Source organism: Macaca nemestrina, chromosome 13 (genome assembly GCF_043159975.1).
Source record: "Macaca nemestrina isolate mMacNem1 chromosome 13, mMacNem.hap1, whole genome shotgun sequence".
Lineage (NCBI taxonomy): Eukaryota > Metazoa > Chordata > Mammalia > Primates > Cercopithecidae > Macaca > Macaca nemestrina.
Window position 1 is genome coordinate 23,707,201 of NC_092137.1, and position 22,308 is coordinate 23,729,508.

At 36.2% G+C, this 22,308-nt stretch overlaps 1 protein-coding gene across 4 annotated transcripts in view; it reads right to left on the reverse strand.

Annotated features, from left to right (window-relative positions):
- Positions 1-1,974: 1,974 nt before the first annotated feature.
- Positions 1,975-22,308, reverse strand: part of LOC105479837 (ATPase family AAA domain containing 2B) — a 175,392-nt gene continuing 155,058 nt past the window's right edge. For all 4 annotated transcript variants that reach the window (XM_011738169.3, XM_011738168.3, XM_011738166.3 and 1 more), the window contains 6 exons: positions 18,951-19,073; positions 15,672-15,809; positions 10,685-11,368; positions 7,947-8,074; positions 7,480-7,608; positions 1,975-5,399 (listed from right to left, as the gene is read on the reverse strand). In XM_011738169.3, the coding sequence (XP_011736471.2) occupies positions 5,358-5,399; positions 7,480-7,608; positions 7,947-8,074; positions 10,685-11,368; positions 15,672-15,809; positions 18,951-19,073 (1,244 nt within the window). In that variant the 3' untranslated portion in view covers positions 1,975-5,357. The remainder of the gene's footprint in view (positions 5,400-7,479; positions 7,609-7,946; positions 8,075-10,684; positions 11,369-15,671; positions 15,810-18,950; positions 19,074-22,308) is intronic.

Sequence of the window (22,308 nt, forward strand, 5' to 3'; positions counted from 1 at the left end):
AAATGTACTGCATGATTAGAATGAGATGGGTCATAAAGAAGATAAAGTTCAGGTTGACAGCTAGGTTTCTCACCAAGATAGGGAATATAAGGGAAGCAAGAAGGAAAAAGCAGAGTTCCTGGCAAGTTTTTAATAACAAAGTGCTTCATTCACTGCTTAATGAAATTTAAAAGTGCTTTAAGAGTGTTTAACAGCACCACACTTTTAAAAAATAATGTGAACTCTGATCAACCACGACAGAAACCTGGCACACAACATCAGAAAGAATTTAAGCTCCATGAAGACAAGGACTTTTTCTGTTTAGTTTGCTGCTTTATTTCTAGCACCTGCAACAGTGCCTGGTACATGGTAGGCACTCACTATGTATTTTATAAATGAATGAAAAAATGATTAAGGTAACTTTGAGCCTTCTATGTCATGAAAATCAAAAGGAATAAGTATCTACTGAATCCTGCACTGCTTCAAATTCCTATAGGGAATACAGAAGAAATATAATACTTTTCTATCTCCCCTTCCCTCATGAATAAACTACTAAGTTTTATATATTATATTTACATAGTAACTTACTATGTAATGCAGTACAAAACATAGCTAATTTCTGAAGATCAGCATATGCCATATATATACATATGTGTGTAATATATATATCACACACATATATATATGTATATTATATATATAATACTATACAGCCCTGAAATATGGGCAGGGTTTAGATTCTATAATAATACATCTGATGTAATATGAAAGGTCACACACATAAAAAAACAAGAACAAATTTTGGTAAAGCGGGGATAGAGTCTAGAAAAGCCAGAGAGAGATGAAGAGCAAATATAATACCAACTTTCTCTGAAGTCTTTCCTTATTTTCCCCATTCCTAAACATAATTAATTGGTTCCCTTCTCAGAACTCTGAACATTGTGTCCCTTCTGTTAAAGCACTTATTCCGTGGAATCATTACTATTGGTATATACACCAACTCCCTGGCAGACTCTAAGCTACCTGAGGACAGGAATACATTATTTGTGTATCCCACATGCCTGGCATAATGCTAGGCACATAACAAACATATGAATGTGGGGGTAAAAGAGGGAATGTATATGTTTTTAAATAGTCACTAGATAACTTTGTAGGTGTCAGGGTACAGGGATAACATGAAATAGATTTAAAGATTTGCCTCCGATTTTACTGTAGTTTTGAGTCTTATGGAAACTAAAACTGGATAAATAAAACTTAACTTCATCTCCAAAGTCCAAAAAACTTGATTGAGCCTCAAATTATAAGCCCTTTATCTAAACATTCAGTGTTAAAAATATGTTTTGCAGGTTTATTATTACCAATCTTTTGATACAGATAAAAGTTGAAATTACAGAATCTGAGAAATCAAGCAAAACAAGGTCTTAAAAATCCATCTTTTTTACTGTGATTCAAAAAACAAAAGTAAGGATTTATATTGAGGAAGATCAGTGTACTACAGGAACATGAAAAGGTATCTCAAGGCACACAGGAAAAATAGGTATTCTGAAGCCAAGAACATTCTATTCACTTGAAGTAAGCCCTTCAAAACTCTGGTATGAAATCTCTGTCCATATTATGTGCTATACTGTACAAAGTATGCTGATAACAACCCGATAAAAAGGAAAACATTTTAAACTAAATGAACCATATAACCTGATTATATGTTATCGTATAGTCTTCCAGTTAGAAAAACAAATCTCAGAAGTAATCCATTTGCTTCTACACAATGTATTTTAGACAATCTTCAACTAAAAGTAAAACCATACTTTCTCAACATAAAAAGCTTTCAGCTAAAAAATCGTGAGGGGTACTTAAAATCTAAAAGGAACATATAACACAACTTTGTGGGTGCTTAATAAACAGCAATATGCCTCTCTGTAAAACAGTCTAAATCGGCTAGAAAAGTAGCACTGCATTTGTAGCCAACAGTGATCATAATTAAGCTAAAGAAAGACATGTTTTTCTTGTCATCTTTATTCAAGTATTTCACAGCAGTTATATTACAAATTACAGTAAATGTTCAAATTCCAGAATTCAAAAATTAAATAATTTACTTCAACTAACGTAAAATGAAGTCAAATGCAAAACATCAATTTAACACAATTCTAAATTAAAACTACAAACCCAAAATAGACCATAGTTGATGAAGTCTACTTAAACTACAAAGTAGACATACATGACTGAAACCAAATGGGACTCCCAAAGTCTAAGTAACCAGATGTACAGAATACAAAAGATGCAGGTACAAGCCCAAATTCAAGCTTACAATGTGATTACAAATAATAATTATAATAACAATGGCATTCAGCTACGGGACCTGACACTGAAGATACCTACTGAATAGCACCATAGCTGAACCAACTTAATCAAAAATGGGAAGAAATTACCCACTCCCTAAAAATAAAATCCAGTAAACCTACAAATACATTGGCTTATGAGAAAAATCAAGTCATGAAACAACATTTAAAAAAAAAAAATCACAGGTGAGATTCAAGCTCGAAAACACAATTAACTCCACAGCCATCAGTTTCAACCCTAGTGCGGTTCCATCATCTTCAAAAAGCTCCCAGGGTCCCCACAGCTGAGCATGAACTATTGCTGAGCTATGCTGTGATACATATTTTACTCATCTGAGAGCAAGGTTTTACATAGGAGCTTATCATTTATAATGCTCACAATAGGAAATAAGAACAGAGGTCAATTTGTACATATTTTTGCCAATGCTATACAGCAAAAATGAAGAACTTACAGAAAGGTAAACAAAATTGAGTCCACTTAGATAATTTCACAAGCTGCTTTAAACTATAGAACCACCAGATATCTGTAAAATAAGCAAAACTGGTTAAGTGTGTTTTTTTAATTGAGGGAAAGAGGGCCAGAGGAGTTGGTACAATTTCAGCTCATTGTTCTCCCCTTGGCATTAGACTGACTTTTTCTTTAAGAACTAAACTGTTCAAAGTGGCAGTTCCTATACTGAGGTTGCCTCCGATTTCTGCAACTACATTACAGTTAAAAAAACAAACAAAAGCAACTTGATCTTTTGGAAGCATTTTAATGCTGAAAATAAATACATTTCCCTTGTCAAACTCACTGATGGCTAAAATCTTAATTAATTGTACAAATTTAGTAACCTAATAAGAAACGTGTGCGTTTTTTTTCCTTTCACAAGTGCTGCTGTTACTTGAAAAGAATGCTTCTGAATTAGAATAACTGGAATAAATATTTAAAAAAAAATAGTGCAGCAAGAACCTGAGACTTGCAAAAAACCCTTTTACCAGAAACTTGCTACAAAAAATCTGCTACATCTTATTTCATCAAATCTTTAAATTCTGTAACAATTTCCATCAAAATACAAAATGCTAATGTATTAGACAATAAAATAGTCTGAATCGGTATGATGGTAATAAATACTAAAGAAAGCATGAAAATCCTCCCAATAATCAAATTAGAGGTTTCAAATAACCTCCCCTTTAAAATTGTTCATCGTTAATCGCACTTGCCCACCTTAAAAATACAGTGTGTCTACATGGGTAGCATCTTGACTTACATGACTAACTGGATATTACGGAAACTTCACAGACTAGGTACAAAGAAAACACGTGGCATTTAAAAAAAAATTAAGCTAGAATTAGAAGGCATTAGATGTAAATGTAAATGCAAAGAAGCACTTTGGATTACTGCAGTAGGCTACGGCCAAAGTATGCTTTCTGCACACTACAAACAGCCAGAGACAAGGAGACAAGTACCTTAGCTTCAGGATGTAAACGGTGGCAAAGTGATTACAGGACTCTGTAAACACTGTTGGTAACTAAAATACAAAAAGCTGAGGTAGCTCAGAATCTCTGCAGTAGTCCAAGACCATTTGCCCTAATTAAAACCCAAACTACATGTGTTGCATATATTGGAAAGACACACCTGCAGCTAACGGCTACAATGAATGAAGCTATCAAGCCAACTTGTCGGCAAAATTTTCTATCTTTTTGTTTAAAAATCATCTGATAAAAAAAGTCACTGCACCCTTTGCCTCTTTGCAACTGCCTAGACTGTGTCTCCAAATCTGTAGAAAGTTTTTTGTAAAACTAGTAACCCATAATTAATTTCGGATACGTACAATTCACAGAAATCACTCAACAAGATTCAAAATGGTTTCCAATCAAAATGAAGAGTTGTGAAGGTAAGCTTAGGAGATGGGATTTAAACATTAATACTGTTATTCAAAGACCATACCAGAGCTCACTTGCAATTAAGCATACAGAAAATGAATTTTATGGAGCTTCTGACGAATTCCTCTCTTTTCTGTCCATTTGGCAAGTCCTGGCTTTAAAACAAAAATAACAATTTACTACATATGAAAACCATTTTTCTCTGGGAACTCAAACATGAGTAACTATTAAATTGCCACTGACAGAAGAAAGAATGGCCACTATCTATTTATTTTCTACTCATCATTGTCAGCAATACCAAAATGTGTGGAGTTTTGTTTTTTGTTTTTTTGTGTGTGGACTGTGTATTATTCATTGTTGTTATTACATGTTTCTTAAACCAAAACAGATCTTACAAGAAAACTTACCATTTTAGTATATTATGTGGCTTACTGGGTGTCTTGATTGAGCTTTGAGAATAAGACAGGCATTTCATACCTAAACACTGGTTGTCTCTTAATGACATACAGTATCAAAACTTATTTTCAAGGTGGTGACCAAAGAAAGATTTCTAATTTATTTGCTTCAAACAGCCCATCCTTTTAGCCTTATCTTCCTCAAATGAATAAAAAGGCACGTTAAAGGCAGTTCTAAAGAGCCTGACCTAATTTCATCCAGTTTCTTCAGCTTCCCACCAGAATAGACCATAGCCAACTCTAAAACAGGTTTCAGTCCATTACCCAGATGGGGGAAAAATATGATTAAAGGGATAAAATGGAGGGGAAAAAAAAAAGTTGCCCACTGTTTAAACAATTCAACACAGTTAGAACTGCCCCATCCAGTTTCCTCCTGTTTGCTGGTCTGCTCCCTAAGAGAGGAGTCTCCAAAAGAGAGTGCACAAAAAGAGGAGCAGAAGCGAGAGCAGTTTCTGTAGCACCAAAATCTCCAAGCTGTGGGGTTGTATTTTTTATTTGTGGAAAATACAACATGTTTCTGAAGTTCTGTTTGGTTCTTGTAGGCTGGTTGGTTTCAGGTACCTGAGACAATAGCACCAAATTCAACAGAGAAAAAGAATGAGTGAGAGAGCACTTTACACCAAGGCTCTGCACGTAATTGGTGCAATTTGAAATTGAATGGCTCAGAAGACTGCTCTGTCAGGAGCAGATTGGAGAGGATAAACCACTCATCTTGAAAAGTTCATAGGAATGTCTCAAACATATGAACTGTTCTTTCCATCTCCTATAAAAGGAAAAAAAATGCATGTTATCTATTAAGGGAAAGACAAAAGTGTTCCTCATTATGGAAGAATTCACTTTAAATTTTTAGGGAATGAATTTGAGATACAGGTTAAACTTTGAATATTTCCCTGATTACAATACCATAGCTAATTAAGACTATCTCCCCTAGACACTTCCAAGTACCTCCTATTTTATATTTAGGCCAATAAGGATGATGATGATGGTCACACTCAACAAATAACTAACTTATTATGCCAGTAGTATCAGTATGAGGTAGGATATGAATAATATGAATATAAGGATGATGATAGCAACACTCGATGAGTAACTTATTACACCAGATACTTACTAAGAAATTTCTATATATAAAATACATAAATATAAGTAAATATTTGTATTTATATGTATGCATATATATATATATATAATTTATATATATAGTTTTAACTCCCATAACATTGAAGGTTGAACATAGGTATTACTATGAGGCCCATTTTACAGACAAAGAAACAGAGGCACAGAGGGGATAAATAATTTGACAGCTAACAGGTGGCAGTCAGGATTTGAATACAGGCAGCCTCACTCCAGAGACTGAGCCCTTCCTTCCTCATTATATTTCACTAACTCCCAAAGCAAAATGAACGCATTCAGTATTAGTGAAACTTATGGCAAAAATTCACTCCAACCAGAGCTGAAAAGACAGGGTTAAAAAAAAAGCCAGAATGAGTGGCTTCCATCACCACCACCATGAAAGCCACTCACTGCTGATTCTGTTATCAATCCCTTCCCTCCCTAAACTAGGCCTCTAGATTATTAGGGTTCCACACTGAGATGTTTCACTGGTGACGAGTATTTAATGCATTCAAGCTAATAAAACTGCAACCATATGAACAAAGAAGTTCTAGAATTTTAAAAAATTGTGAAGAACTCTACCCCGCACATTTTACTCAGGTGGGCAAATGTCAAATACATCTAAGACACTTGCACTTTTTCCTTCCCTTTAAACATCTCCAAAGAAATTCTATTCTACATCTCTGAAGAACTAATAGGCTGTATTAACAGATCATCATCTGATCAACACGTTCTTCCATGTGGTCAACAAAAATCACTCCTGCTAAATGTTTTATCATATACTGCCAAATAAGAAAAGAAAATTACACATGAGAAATAACTATATCCTTTACATATACATCTTTAATATACTAAAAGTATTCTTTGAGAGCAGAGACTTTGTCTTACTCATTTTTTGCATTCGAAACACCCAGCACAGCATCTGGCACTGCAGGTACTCGACAAACATTTAATAGATAGACCCCCCAGATAAACAAACAAACAGGAAAATCAACAAAGAGAGCTGAATTAAGTCATTTAGCCATTTTGTGAGTAGATGAGTGATTACATTTGCTCAGATGACCTGAAAAGGCAGAAGTATGGTTTAATGATGGAACTTATATAAACAAAGATATAAGCTCATACTTATATGGGAAGAAGTTCCCTTGGTTCAGAGTTGTCTAGAAAGGGAATGCCTCATCTCTAAAAGTATCTAAGCAAAAGGACAGTCACTTCTTCATATGGCTAATTTACAGGACTAGATTTAACTAAAATAAGATGACTTTTGAGTTATCTTCCAACCATTAATGGCAAATAGGTCTCACTGCCCATGCCAATGCCTTTACATTGGCAGTGGCTACCTAGAAAGCAGTGATAAGGAGTGTGTGGCCATGACCACATCCAACAAGCCCAAGTGATAGGCTCAGTTGGCATGTCAGTTATAAGCAAGTAGGGAAAGAACTGTGATATACTACTTCTCCATATTTACCAACCCAGAACCATGGATGTCTGTGTTTTGACAAAAAAAAAAAAAAAAGGAACCCCAGATTACTTCTTTCCAGAGACAAAATGGTACAGAAAGGCTTTATTCTTCAAACTGTAACTCTTAAAGATTCTTGTCTTAAATCTTCAAAACATTTTTCAGTTACTTGGTGAAAGACAGATGTAGGCAAAATAACTTTTTTTTCTCTTTTCTTTGGAACAAGTAAAAGCAAATATTTGTTTATTCTACTGATAAACTGAACACTTACCTCTACAAGTTGTGATTTGTCATAATCTTTACGATGACGGTAGATGCACTGACTAAGAAGAGAATATAGTCTCTCAAGCTGATCAACTGCCAGATTGTTGCTTTTATCCACCAACAAATCAAGCAATTTCTAAGAAAAAATAGAAGAGAATAAAATGTAATTTGATTTCACTGGTCAAACTGAAATTGTATATTCAAATGGCCGGTCAATAAACACCATAAAGCTAGGATGTAACAGTGAACATGAAATTAAAAGATTCGAGGGCTTAAAATTATTCCCTTAGAATATCTTGGACTATTCCCGTATCTTTCAACTCCTTAAAATACACGTAACTCTTTTTTACTAGAAGCTCTGAGGCATTTATATTTCAGGGTTAAAGCAGGAAAACTAGTTTTATTCAATTGCCTACAAATACATTCAAATCTCCGTCCATTCATTTAAAACTGACTGGGAATAGCTAAGCTTACCTTCAATCTCTCACGATCAACTATAAGAGGAGGCACAGGCTCAGATGGCTCTTCTGGAACCAGTTCCAGACTTGTCGTTTTTGCCTGCTCTAAAATTAATTTACGGTATTTCTTTACTTTAGAAGCACCTACAATTGAGACAAAAAATATACTGCAGCAAGTAAAAGTTAAGAAAAATCAGTCTTGAGCAGCTATAAATTCTTTTACCTACCACAAATCCCTTTTGGAATGAGGAAGGGTGTATTCTTAAGTGATGTTTTTTAAAGCAACCCAATGTGGTAGATTTTTTTTTTATTGGTAAGACTAAGTAAGCCAAATTAAAGAAAACTAAGCTACAACTTAAAAAGTCAAGTCATACTAGAATAGACTTAATAAGCATATCCATGAAAAGGAAGATAAAAGCAATCTTCACCTCTAAGCACTGACTTACAAACAGCCTTCACTCTACGACAGCTATCATTTTACAATTGGGAGCTTTCAGAACCAGAAGAAGGGAAGCAACCTAGAAAAGTAGATACTAACAAAAGTGGGGCCCACCTGTCTACATATTTGCCTCCCAACCTAAAACATTGCCTGAAATTTCTTATATGTTACACTGCCTAAAATTCTATTAGAAATTGATCCAAAGTTTACCATTTTTTTCTTAAAAATATAAACCTATTAAAAGTGTAAAAGGGCTGGTGTTCTTTCCTACCTTAGAGTAAATCAGTATAATCTAATTACTTTCCTTCTAACATTTTGCTGAGACCAGCCACACTAAACAAACAGAAATTTTAAGGTGGCTAAGCATAATTTCATGGACCAAGGAACTCTGAGGGGTAGACCATGGAGCCCTGTGCTCCCCTAAGTAGGACTACTCTTAAGAGGAGGGTGAGGGAGGGGAAGGAACACAAAGACAAACTTGGACTGTTTCAGAATTTCATACAGGATGCGGCCCATGTCAGGGACACTAAGGAGAACGTATTTATTAAGTGTCCCAATGCAGGGACCTGCCTCCATCCTACATTAGTCCTCTTATTTCTTACACCCAAGTCTTTAAACTCCTCCTCCTTCTCAATGCCTGCTTTATAAAACAAACAGCAAAAGAACCAAAGTATTACCTTCAAAAACATGTATCATGATATATCAGAGAAATTTTATATTTCAGGCTGCCTTTAATGTGAAAGACTTTATAGTTCAATTACCATATGCTAGGAGTTTTGTTAAAATCATATTGATCCTCATTACTACATCCATGGACTTCTAGAGGCCTGAAAACTCAGATTAGGATACTGTCCTGATAATTCCAAATGAAAGTTTCAGGTCAAACTTTTACACAACTATCTTTACAGTTTTTAGATCACCAACTGAACACAATGTTAATTTAAGCCTTTTTCAGCACGCTTATGGAAATCTCATAGAAATCAGCATTAAAAAAGTCTCCTCTATCCTCACCCATTTGGTCTCATACCAGATTCCTTCTCTACTTTTCCCATGCTGTTATATTCATTACTTAACCCTAGCTTTAACATATTTTTAAAGTTCTGTCTATCTGATAGCCCAGAATGAATACCACTCTGAAAACTATTTTAGTATTAAATATTGAAGAATAAGATAAATGTTTAACAGGTGGCATTTAAGAACAGTAAATTTCTCTTTATCCATTAAAGGAATTCTTAGACTTTGAATATTTTCCTGCTTCCTAACTCTGCGAAAGGACTTAAAATACTGGCAGAAAAAAAAAAAAACCTTTCCCACATAGCCCAAATCCCAGGCTGTTGCTGTGCACTTCACTCCACACAATTTAGAGAAAATAATACAATTTCAAGATAGCCTCCTATAATAGTACCTATCCAGGAAGGAAATGTATATTGAGCAGGTTAGATAGCAACTCACCCCAGACCCTGCTATGGGCTAAAGAATAATGATAAACAAAGACAGGCTAGAAAACCTTAACTCCCTCTTTCTGCTGCTTCTTAAATGAATCATGTAGCCATAAGAAGTCAGAAGCTGGGAGAGCACTCTGATTCCCTGAGAACAAGGTAAACTTGACAATGGTGCTCTGCTTCTTTATTCCACTACTGGACTTATAAAGCAATGAAGGCTTTTAGACTGAACAGCCCTTGGATTCAACTAACAATGACTGCCTGGAATGAATATACCTTAGTATGTGCCAGTTACCACGAGAGGCAATTAAAATACACGATTTATTTAATCCCTGCAACACCACCATTTTAAAGTTGAATAAATAGGCTTGGAGAGTGTAAATAATGAGCTCAAAGTCACATGATTATAATGAACAAAAGTGGTAATTTAATCTAGGTCTATATTACTCCTCCGAATATATCATACTGCTATTATGACCAAGTCTTCTCTGCCCATACCCAGCCCATGCCAATAATTCTTCTTGGAATTCCATCTTCTTAACACCTGTGGATTTACGTAGCTTTCAGTCATAAATCCCTGAGGCTAGGGGTGATAATCAGGCAGGAGGCAGAAGAGTAAGTGGCCAGTAAAGCAATGCATTCGAAACGATACACCCTCTGAAACTTACAGTGAAATTTGGTGCATGCCTGTGTGTGTGTGTGTGTGTGTGTGTGCACGCGCGTGCTTTTCTAGAGAACAGGATGAAAACTTTAACAGATTCTCAGAGGGGTATAATTATTCATCAACTATTACTACTGGGAACTAGATAAAATACGCAATGAATTAACTCTGGAGTTTAAACCTTCAGAAGATTTTTCAAATATTAGCTCTACCTTCTTTATCCAGTTCTGCATCTTTAACCTCCACATCAGGGCCAGGTTCTAACTTCTCATTATTGCTACATTCCAGTGCCTCTAGTTTCTCAGGATCATCTCCATGATTTTCAATCGAAGTTTCTGGTTTTTCTTTTGACTGGTCCTCCAGAAGAATCTTTTGTTCAGAACTACATTTATCTCCACTATCACAGAAAGAAACTACTTCAAGCTTGCCATTCTGACATTCCAGAACTGGTATTCCTTCAAAACTGTCAGTGGAAGCCTCACCATTTAGACAATTTCCTTTAAGGAAAGTCTCTTTCCTGGAGGTCTGCTCCGGGTTTAAGGAACTGCTGCTGTTGACGAGTAGAGATTCATTTGAACTTTCCTCCTCAGTAGAGGCAAAGTTCTCTTTTGTGCCTGCTCCATTGTTAAGCCTCTGCCCCTGGTCCATGTCCATGATGTCACAGGATGATTCGTCATTGGTCATAGATAAGTCTCCAGTCTCTTCTCCATTTTCCTCATGGCAGTCAGTGCTTACCTCAAACTCTCCATTCTCTAATAATTTCCTGTCCTCCGCATGGTTCTCATAGTCTGCAAATTTGGTGTCTTCTTCATCTTTTTTTAAATTATTAACTTTCCTTTTCTTAATAATTCCTTTACCCCACTGTGATCGCCGCCTTGATTTTCTCCGAACCCGAACTGTTTTACAAGGAAGGAAAAAAGATATGTAGAACTTGGAATGCAATACCAATTTTACATACGTTTATTAAACAGGACCCAAAAGAAAGTAAACCCATGCTGATGAACTTACAAACAAAAACTACTTAGCTCTTAACATTCATGCTGACTAATCCTTGCAACCTACAAATGGAATGGATATGAAGTCAGGGATGAACTCTACAGAATAAAACATTTTTGAATGTATTTCCTGTTATGAGTTTATTCAGCACTAATCTATTCTACTATCCTAGATCCTACTTTACAATTGTTCCTAATTTTCAACATCCAGAAGCCATACATGTAATATACACATTTAAAGAATGACCACATTACCAGGCTGCCAGAAAGTATGGGGTCAAAGCCCTGGATTTCCACCAGGAAGGTGGATGTTTTTGCTAGCAAAAGGTAGCTCCTAAATCATGAAAGAAAATAAAGACATGATTCAATACAGCATAAGAGAACAGTTAAAGGTATCCTCACAAAGAAACCTCTCCTTTCAGAAAAAGGAATCACTCAAAGTTAAGTATGACCATGGACAGATGCCTTATGAAGGTTATTTGGACAATTTGGTGAACCAACTGTTAATCTCTTCTAGCACAAACAGTTCACCCAGCGGCATCAATTTCTTGCAAAGTTATTTGAGAATATGTAGGAAAACTAAGCCCTTTACTATCAAGGCAACATGAACAACATAAACAAAACATTGAAAATAAATACTTGGTCACTTATGTGAAAAGGAAGGCCTACAAAAGTTGTAAGGACTATACACTTAGATGCTCGAAACTATCCTGAGCTTTATGAGTAGGCAGCTGGGGCCTCCAGGTGTTAATGGACCCTGGAATTTTTAATTTCTCACATGTATCAAATTGAGGTAGATGGTTAAGCAAGTCTAGCTCATTGTCCCTTAAATAAACAAAAAGTTAACTTTTATAATTTGGGACACTTGCATATACAGTTAAGTGTTCTTCAGAACACTTAAATATAAAAATTATTAAAGCAAACCACTTAAGCTAGAGCTGAATCACTTCTGGTATCGCACCCCAAATTCTAAATACTAGTTTGTTGAAAGTATCAGAGAATAAAAATATTCATTTTTTCTGTGGTTATGAACGTAATAATTTTAACTTTAAAAAAAGACTATATATGTTTAATACATCAAAGCTGAAAAGCTTCCTGGGCAAAGATATTTTTTAAAGAAAATATAAATATGAAATCATTAACTGTAGGCTGTTTAATCTGTAATTTAAAAATTGCTTTATAGAGACAGAAAGGAATATAGTCTTTTAATGACAACCCTTGTTTCTTATATTCACACTGCTTAACATGAATTTAGAATCTATCAACAGTATATAGCGTATTTACATACTTCTTTTATCCTTTCATCTTTAATCCCTGCTGCATCTTTGTAAATTCACAAGAAATGGATAAATTTATTTATAAATATTACTCCTTTCTTACCTAAGAATGTATCTTCTAAAGGTTTCTCTTATTTAGTCATTTGGCTCAACATGTATTTTTCCTTCAAAACTGTAATCCTGTTAGCACTAACTCTTCATTCTTTTCCCCTATTTATTTCTATTTATATAATTTAAAGTTACAGGGTAATTATCATAGAGAAGAAAATTTCTGTATTAATCTACTGTTAAAATCCAGTACACAGGCTCAGATGATAGGCATTTGTAAACATCCCATTAGCTAGAAGAAAAACTAATCTAGTCCATATAAAAAATAAAAAGCATTCAGCTTGCTCTGACTCTGAAAGTTAAGAGTATTAGGTTTTTACCACCCGATAGGCCATTCCTGACACTGTAACCTCTCTTATTCTCCAACCATGTAACTGAAAGTACAATAGGTCCCCTTTTTCTTTCCTAAGCCATGAAACTAGAGCAAAATGAAGCTGAACTCTGCTCAATCAAGAGTCACCTCAACTACCTGACATGCAGTACATAAGCAAAGGCTGGGAGCCCCACTGAAGCAAGTTACTCCAGGATGCTTTCATCCTGGCTAATATGTAAGAGAAAATGTTCTTAATCTTTGGGAAGTAGGACTAGAGGTATTTTTCTCTTCCTTACATAATTATTTCTAATGGTTGGTATAATTTTGGCAAAATAAGAGAAACAGATCACATTAGCTCCACAAGAAGAGATTTTTGTTTTAGTCACTGATGTATCTTCACAGTACCTGGCATGTGGCAAGAGTATATACGAGTATTTGTGGACCTAATGCTTAATATATCATTTCCAGCTAGGCACGGTGGCTCACGCCTGTACTCCCAGAGCTTTGGGAGGCCAAGGCAGGTGGATCACTTGAAGTCTGGAGTTTGAGACCTGCCTGACCAACATGGTGAAACCCCATCTCTACTAAAAATACAAAAAATAAGCCAGGCGTGGTGATGGGTGCCTGTAGTCCCAGTCGCTTGGGAAGCTGAGGTGGGAGAATTGCTTGAACCCAAGGAGGCGGAGGTTGCAGTGAGGTAAGACTGTGCCACTGCACTCCAGCCAGGGCAACAGAGAGAGACTCTGTCTCAAGAAAAAACAAGTAATTATATATATATACATAAACACACACACACACACATCCACACACATCCACACCCACTTCCTTCATCAGGGTGCTCTGTGTGAAAAGTCCATTTAGAGACACGATCTTTAGAGTCAATTTTTTATAGCATCACTGAGTTTGTTTCCAAAACCAAGGCCTTAGGAAAGCAACTATGCCTTAGGGACATTCAGATTTATTATTTAAGTTAATGTAAAACAGAAAAATGATGGGTCACATATGCCATCTACTGGTAAGAGAAAACAAAACTCATATTTGTAGATTCAAACAGTTTTTAAAATATTTAAAGGTACTTAAAACTTCTTAAAGTGAATATTCAATGCATTTTCATTCATCAATATTTGTAGCAGATGCATAGAATGGAAAGAATTTCAAAGTTTAAAGAGAGTAAGTACTATGCTACACAATCCAAGTCATGATCTGAAATACAACTAGGCCAAACAGGCTTAATCAGTTTCATGGCATCGTTAAGTCCTTTCTCAAACTTTCTCACATACAAATGCCACTTACCAAAAGGGGACAAGCTTTAAAAAGACGGGTATAGTTTATTCATTCAAATTCAATGCCACATATTATAGCTAGCTTTACTGACATAGTACAGGTTGCATATCCAAAATCCAACACTTTTTGAGCACTGACATGTCGTTCAAAGTAACTGCTCATTAGAGCATTTCAGATATCTGATTTTTGGATTAGGGATGCTGAACCGGTTAAGTACAATGCAAATATTCCAAAATCCAAAAAAATACAAAATCCAAAACACTTGTGGGTCCCAAGCATTTTGGATAAGGGAACTTAACCTGGATTATCACCTTTATACCAGAATAACAGCATGTATCTTCCAAGGAAGGCTATCTTCAGTGAAACAGAAGGACGCTATTAGAAAGACGCTGAATGAGTACAAAAAATCTCCGAATTTTCCCGTTAAATACATCTCACAAAAACTACAAAGAAGGCTGTGCCAATTTTTCACACTGAACACAAAGTAGTCTCTCAGAAAAATCAATTTCCTGCTGCCAGATAAGACACACCCACACGCAGGAGTGTCCATTTCCCACCCTAAGGAGAACATCCTGCATTGTGTACAAGAAGGAGTGGAGGGGCCAGGTGCGGTGGCTCATGCCTGTAATCCCAGCACTTTGGGAGGCCGAGGCGGGCGGATTACGAGGTCAGGAGATCAAGACCATCCTGGCGAGCACGGTGAAACCCCGTCTCTACTAAAAATACAAAAAAATTAGCCGGGCGTGGTGGCAGGTGCCTGTAGTCCCAGCTTCTAGGGAGGCTGAGGCAGGAGAATGGCGTGAACCCAGGAGGCAGCGGAGCTTGCAGTGAGCCGAGATCGCGCCACTGCACTCCAGCCTGGGCGACAGAGCCAGACTCCATCTCAAAGTAAAAAGGAGGAGTGGAGGATAAGGACAGGGGTGGATAAAAATTCTACTGGCTCCACATAGCTATCCGAAAACTAAAGTTTAAAACTGAAAATATTCAAGCCTAGTCCAACTGTCATAGCAAATAATATTGAATAGGGATAGAAAACATCAAATGGAGTTAAAGAAATATATTTCTGATTCAGCATTTACCCCACAAGCTCTTCTTCACCTCTGAAAAGAGATTAAAAGAGCTGTGGGAAAACAGCAGCACTTTGGTTTGTACCAAATTCCTAACATATCTACATCATTCTCAGTTGTTCTCACTACTGGATAACATGAGCTCAAATACTCACATGCACATTTATTTGCAGAGTTGTGCCAGACATCCATTGGATTTCTTTGTTTGTGCCGAAATGCCTCTTCAACTCTAGTTTCTGTCTTCCGAGCTCCAGTACTATGAGGATTTATTTGTTCTGATGTTACTGATAAGCCTGCAAGCAGAAGATAAGCAATACCTCTTTAAATATTCCCAGCTACATAAACCAAAAGGTTTTTTAAAAATCTCAAATACAAAACTGAGTTTTAAAGTCATTAGTTATACTTGGGCAGTTTGCAATTCCAATGAAAGCAGTGTCTTTTGTTTTAAGATGGGTAAGAAAGTTAGATACAAAATCATAAAAATCAAACAATCTGGCAGGCCATGTTTACCCTTAATGCCCAAAGGGGCCCTATTTTTATTCATTTTAATTCACAAAGGGGCACATTTTACATTATTATGACTGTAGAACAATAAGATTATACATTATCCAAAAACATGATCTCTGCCATCTTAGAATGTACAACAGTCTACTGAGCCACTAAACCCCATTCCCACGAACTGTTTCAAAATGCTATTTGCTTCCTGTCGCACCACACAGCAGTCAGTTTGGTTGACCTGCATTATAATCCTAAGACTAATCATTCTATCTTAATTTTCTTCACTAGAGATTTATTTCTTCTATGTGGTCCTTAAGTTGGTTTTTCTTCAGGTTCTCTCTGTAACCACTTTTCTTCTTACTCTAATCTACACGTTCCCCAACAAAGTATCGTGTTCAGGTTCGATTACTATTATACAATAATTCTCAAATCTGTATCTTTAGCCCAAACATCTCTGATCCATATATACAACTTCTGATCTATATATACAACTCCTTAGTTAATATCTCCAACTGAATTTCCTAAAGATAGATCAAATTAAAGATAACTGGTTTATCTTTCCCTACAAAACAAAACAGTTCATTCCTATATATTCCCTATCTAGATTGGGAGTATTAGCATCTACTAAGTCACTCAACCAGCAATATCACAGCCAGTTTTTACTCTTCCTTCACTTCACAGTGCTCTCCATCCCTGCAGCTACATATCACTTACATTAATCTCTTCTATCTCCCTTCCTACTTCATTTTTGTTCCCCAACAGCTTTACTGAGATACAATTTATATAACATAAAAATCACCTGTTTTAAGTGTACAGTAAATAGTTTTTAGTAGATGTACAGAGTTGTAAAATTACCACAGCAATCCAATTTTAGATAACTGTCCCAGGCAACCACTACTCCACTTTTTGTCTCTGTAAACTTGCCTTTTCTGGACATTTTATATAAAAGAAATCATACAATATGTAGTCTTCTGGGTCTGGCTATTTTTATTTAGCATAATGTTTTGGGGTTTTTTTTGTTGAGACAACATCTTGCTCTGTCACCCAGGATGGACTGCAGTGGCATGAACATGGCTCACTGCAGCCTCAACCTTCTGGGCTCAAGCAATCCTCCCAACTCGGCCTTCCAAATGGCTGGGATCACAAGTGTACACCACCACACCCAGCTAATATTTTTCATTTTTTGTAGAGATGGTATCTCGCCATGTTGCCCAGGCCGGTCTCAAACTCCTTGGCTCAAGCGATTCTCCAACCTCTGCCACCGAAAATGCTGGGATTACAGGCATGAGCCACCATGTTCAGCCAGCATGTTTTTGAAATTTGTCCATGTTGTACTGTGTATCAGTACTTTGTTCCCTTTTATTACTAAGTAGTACGCACTCATATGGGTATCCCGTGCTTTCCTTACCCATTCACCAGCTGACAGACATCTGGGATGTTTCCAGTTTGTGGTTATTATAAACAATGGTCCTATGAACATACAAGTGTTTGTGTGGACATGTATTTTCATTTTTCTTGGGTAGATTCCTAAGAGTAGAATCACTGGGTCATATAGTAAATCCATGTTTAATTTTTTAGAAATTGCCAAACCCTTTTCAAATGGGCTCCAACAGCTTTTAAACTGATCTCTCATCTTCCTACCCTGGCACATTGGAACTATGCTACTTCTTCCCACCAAGGCAATTCGACCAATTCATTTCACTGCTTAAAATCCTTCAATTATTTCTATTGCCTATGGGTATCAAACTGTAGTGTACATAAAATCTCTTAGGTAGTTTGTTCAAATAAAGATTTCTTGGCCTTAATATTCTCAGAGAATCTAATTCATAGGTCTAAGCTAATGGTAATAGGCAGACATTTTTGAAAACACTGATAAAAAAGATAAAGTACAAACTCCTTAGCATGGCATTGATTTATTCAAATATTTACCAAAAACCTGTTTTATATCAGACTGGGTTCTAGGGATTGAAGTAAAGCTATAAACAAGACATCTGAAGTGCTGATACCCTAAATAAGGAGGACATGACAAAAAAAAATAATAATAATATAATGCCAAATGCTACCAAAGCCTCTATTAGATTAGGTGGTCAGGGAAAAGCTCTCTAAAAAGGTAGAAGAAAAGTTTCTTCATAATCTTTGTGTCCTGGACCCCGCACCTCTTGAGCCCTATTTCCAGCATTCTGTATATCTTTAGCAATACCAGTTTAAAGATCTTCTAACACACATCAAGCTATTTCACACCTGTGTGCCTTTACATATGCTATTGTTTTCTCTGTTTGCAATACACCTCCTCCTCCTCTGTCACTGCCTCCCTAGTCCATTAAAGAGAACACTTCTATATTCACTCCTTACTCTGGTTCCCTACTAGGAGGTCTCTCGTCTCTGTGATCTGAACATGCTTCAACCAGTGCATACAACACACTGTACTTGATTTGTTTTACATTTATCTCTCTCCTACTAAAATGTGAGTTCCTCAAGGACAAGATTATAAACTGAATCGACAAACCACAATTGCTAATTCTGTGTTTCTAATAACAAAATTGCATATAAATTTCACTAGGGTGGGAAAAACAGTATTCCTAAACATGTTTTTAAAGTACCAGAAAGTAAACTGATGAAAAATAAAACCTTTCCATATCTAATATCTAAATCCATTTAGAAATCAATTCTTAAAAAAGATATGCTCCTACAAAACAAATTTCACTAAGAAACACTTCATTTCTGTAATACTCACTATCACACTAAAACTTTCACAGTAGGTAAAGTTGGAAAGTATCTTTGAGAATTTACATAACACATTAGTATCAGAAATTAAATACATACATTAAATACATTACTTTCATAATACCAGCAACCCTAAAGAAACATCATTGAAGGACTCTTGGCCTGAACAGAGCACACGAGGCTTCAGTGCCAAGTTTATTTCTACAACTTACCTCTTTTTATTCTTGCTTCCTTAATTTCCTCACAAAGTTTATTAAATTCTGGATCTAATTCAGCCGCAATGATAGCATGTGCAGTGTCCTTCAGGGTACAAGCCCTGTGCCTAATTATTTTATCTGTTAAAACAGTTGGCATACATTTATTATAGAAACAAAATAACATTAACAAAGGACATCTTAAAAAGTAAAAGAATACAAACAAAATTATAAAAAGCATTGCTAGGTGAGAAAAAGTTCATTTAAAGTATGGGTAAAAAATAAATATACTAAGCTACTCAGTCAGATTAGTAATTCTCTGAAAATTATATTTGAAGAACCTGGAAGGACTAAACCTATTACCATTTCTGAAGCAGTGTGGAGAATTACAAGAAAAAGATACCTACGGCTTTTAAATTTCTGAAAACAGAAATATGTGATTTTCAGTAAAAATTTAAAAAGTTTAGAGGATATTCACTAAATGCCCAGCCCCAGAGTTGTCAGGGATTAATATTAAGAATTCAAAAAATCTTAAATTTCTCCTAAGTTGACATTGGTCAAAACTATGATAAAGAATGCAATATATCCTAAAGGTGACTTATTTTTTAAAATGTGACAAAAACAGAGACATACAGAAAGACTTTCTAAGCTAAAGGGCGCAAGATGGTATATACATTGTAGGCAATCCAGGAGAGAAGCATAAACACAGTTCCAGGCAAACTATACCTAAAAATGGTACTAAAAGAAGAGTCTCTGCTTCACACTAATCCAGAAGTTCCCATTCATAAACAAAACAATATAAACAGTGCCCCCTATGCCTGCGCAACTCAGAAATATGAAAAGGCAAGTAATATATCAAGTAACTAATATTCTAACAGTATCAAGAGCAAGAATCCAAAGTTCCAAAACATCATTTGCTTTTTCCTCTCTAGTAAAGGCAAACAGTATACACAAAGTTACAGAGATACTTTATAACTTTTCTGATTTGAAAGTTATTATGGCTCACTGTGGTAATCTTACAAAACCAAACATGCACCACTCAAAGGCAACCACTGATATATTTACTTCCAACACATTTTCTCTAAACATTCACTCAACAAATGTTGATTGCACCAGGGAAAGCTGGATGGTGGCCACCCGCAGCAGTGAACAAAACATACATGATATCAACTTTCAAGGACTTTTTCAGACCACTACAGGAACAAATAATCTCCCATACATCCAACTTAACACCTCCTCCCTCCAAAAAAGAAAAACCCCAGAAGCAAAACACCCTGAATAACAGCTATGAAGAAAACCTACAGGGTACTGGTGTGGGTTCCAATCTAGATTGAGCAAGTCAGGAAGAAGTCTCTCTGAAGAAGAGGCATTTAAACTGACACTTGAAGCACAGACTGAAGTAGCTACTGAAAGATAAAGCGAGGAAAAAAAAATACTAGTGCAGGTTCAGAAAATACCATGTGAGAAAATCCTGTAGTAAAAAGAGTTTGGAGATTTCAAGAAACTGAAATGCAGCCAGTGTAGTATTATGAGTTCTAAATTTCTTTTCAAAGAATCAATATGTCAGCATGTTCAATTCTCTGCCTTCTACTTACATACTTAACTTCCTCATAAAGCAAGCTTTTTCATTACCTGCTCCACCCTGACTCATTCTGATTATCTACTCCACTCTGACTCATTCCGATTACCTGATCCACCCTGACTCATTCCAGTTACCTACTCCATCCTGACTCATTTTGATTACCTGCTCTGTCATACCCATTTTTCCCGCCAAACCACTTACCCGGTCATTCTCCTTAGCCAATCAGAATTAGTTTAGCCTGTGCGGTCTAACCCTAGCCAATAAGGGAACAACACAGAAGCAGGGGCTACATGCATCAGGAATAAGAACCCCTTCCCCTCCCTTGTCCAAGTGGGTGCCCACCATTGCTCCATTTATAAGGGCGCACCCTTCTATAGAAGTACCTTGCCTTGCTGAGAATTAAAAAGAAAATTTTATATTTGAGTGCTATTTTTTTTGCAGCACTGAAACTTTATTTATAACAGTAGTCAGAACATAATAAGCAAGAGGAAAAGAGGAACTGATCATATTAAAATGATTTTAGATTGTATCCTAAGAGCAATGCAAATCGTTGAAAAGATCTGCTGTGGCTGTTTTCTGATCACTGGATTGAGGGGAGTCAAGAATAACACCAAGGGGCTTTTAGTGAGAGGATGATGACTTGAACTGGGGTAATGGTAGTGGTGAAAGACGAGATTACAAATTTGAAATGTGCTCTCAATGACACAACTTGGTGATAAAGTAGATAAGAGGGTAACATAAATATCAAAGATGATTTCCTAGCTTCTTGCATGAAAAAAGGGAGATGGGCATACTATTTATAAAGATGCAAAAAAAAAAAAAAAAAAAAAAACCCACAAGAAAACAAAACCAGAATAGAGAGGAAAGGAGGAAAAGAAGTTAGAGATTAATTTTAAAGAGTTTAGCTTCAGGGATTTCAGTCTGGAGATGCCTAAAAAATATCCCACTGGAGATACCATGTAGGCACATGAATATGTGTCTCAACAATTCTCTTTATGAACAAAAAACACAATGATTTTGTAATCTGATTTAGTACACATTGTACTTCCCTAAGTTTGCTTAAAAATAGATCTATTGAAGCATAATAGACATATAAGTTGCTCATACTTGAAGTATATAATTTGATACATTTTGACATAAGCACACATCCATAACATTACCACAACAATAAAGATAACAAATGGGCCAGGGGAGGTGGTAGTTCCTGTAGTCAAAGTACTTTGGGAGGGAAAGGTAGGAGGACTGCTTAAGCCCAGGAGTTTGAGACCAGCCTGGGCAACATGGCGAGCCACCATGTCTACAAAAACTACAAAACTTAGGCAAGCATGGTGGTGCATGGCTGTGGTCCCAGCTACTTGAGAGGCTGAAGCATGAGGATCGCTTGAGCCCAAGGAAGTCGAGGCTGCAGTGAGTCACGTTCATACCACTGCACTCCAACCTGGGCAACAAGGCAAGATCCTGTCTCATGAAAAAAAAAAAAAAAAGGGCCAATGAGCATATCTATCATCACCAAAAGTTTCCTGGGACCCTTGGTCTTCCTCCCTTTGCCCTTCCCCATAGCCCTCTATTCCCAAGCAATAAAGGATCTGCTTTCTCTTGCTATAGATCAGTTTATATTTTCTAGAATTATATATACGAGTGGAATCACAAAGATTATTTTTAATCAGGATTCTTTCACTCAGCATAATTATTTAAGCACAAAAATAATTATTTGTCCCTATTTTTGCATGTATCTGTACTTCATTATTTGTTAGTGCTGAATACTAATCCATTATATGGGTATAACACAATTTG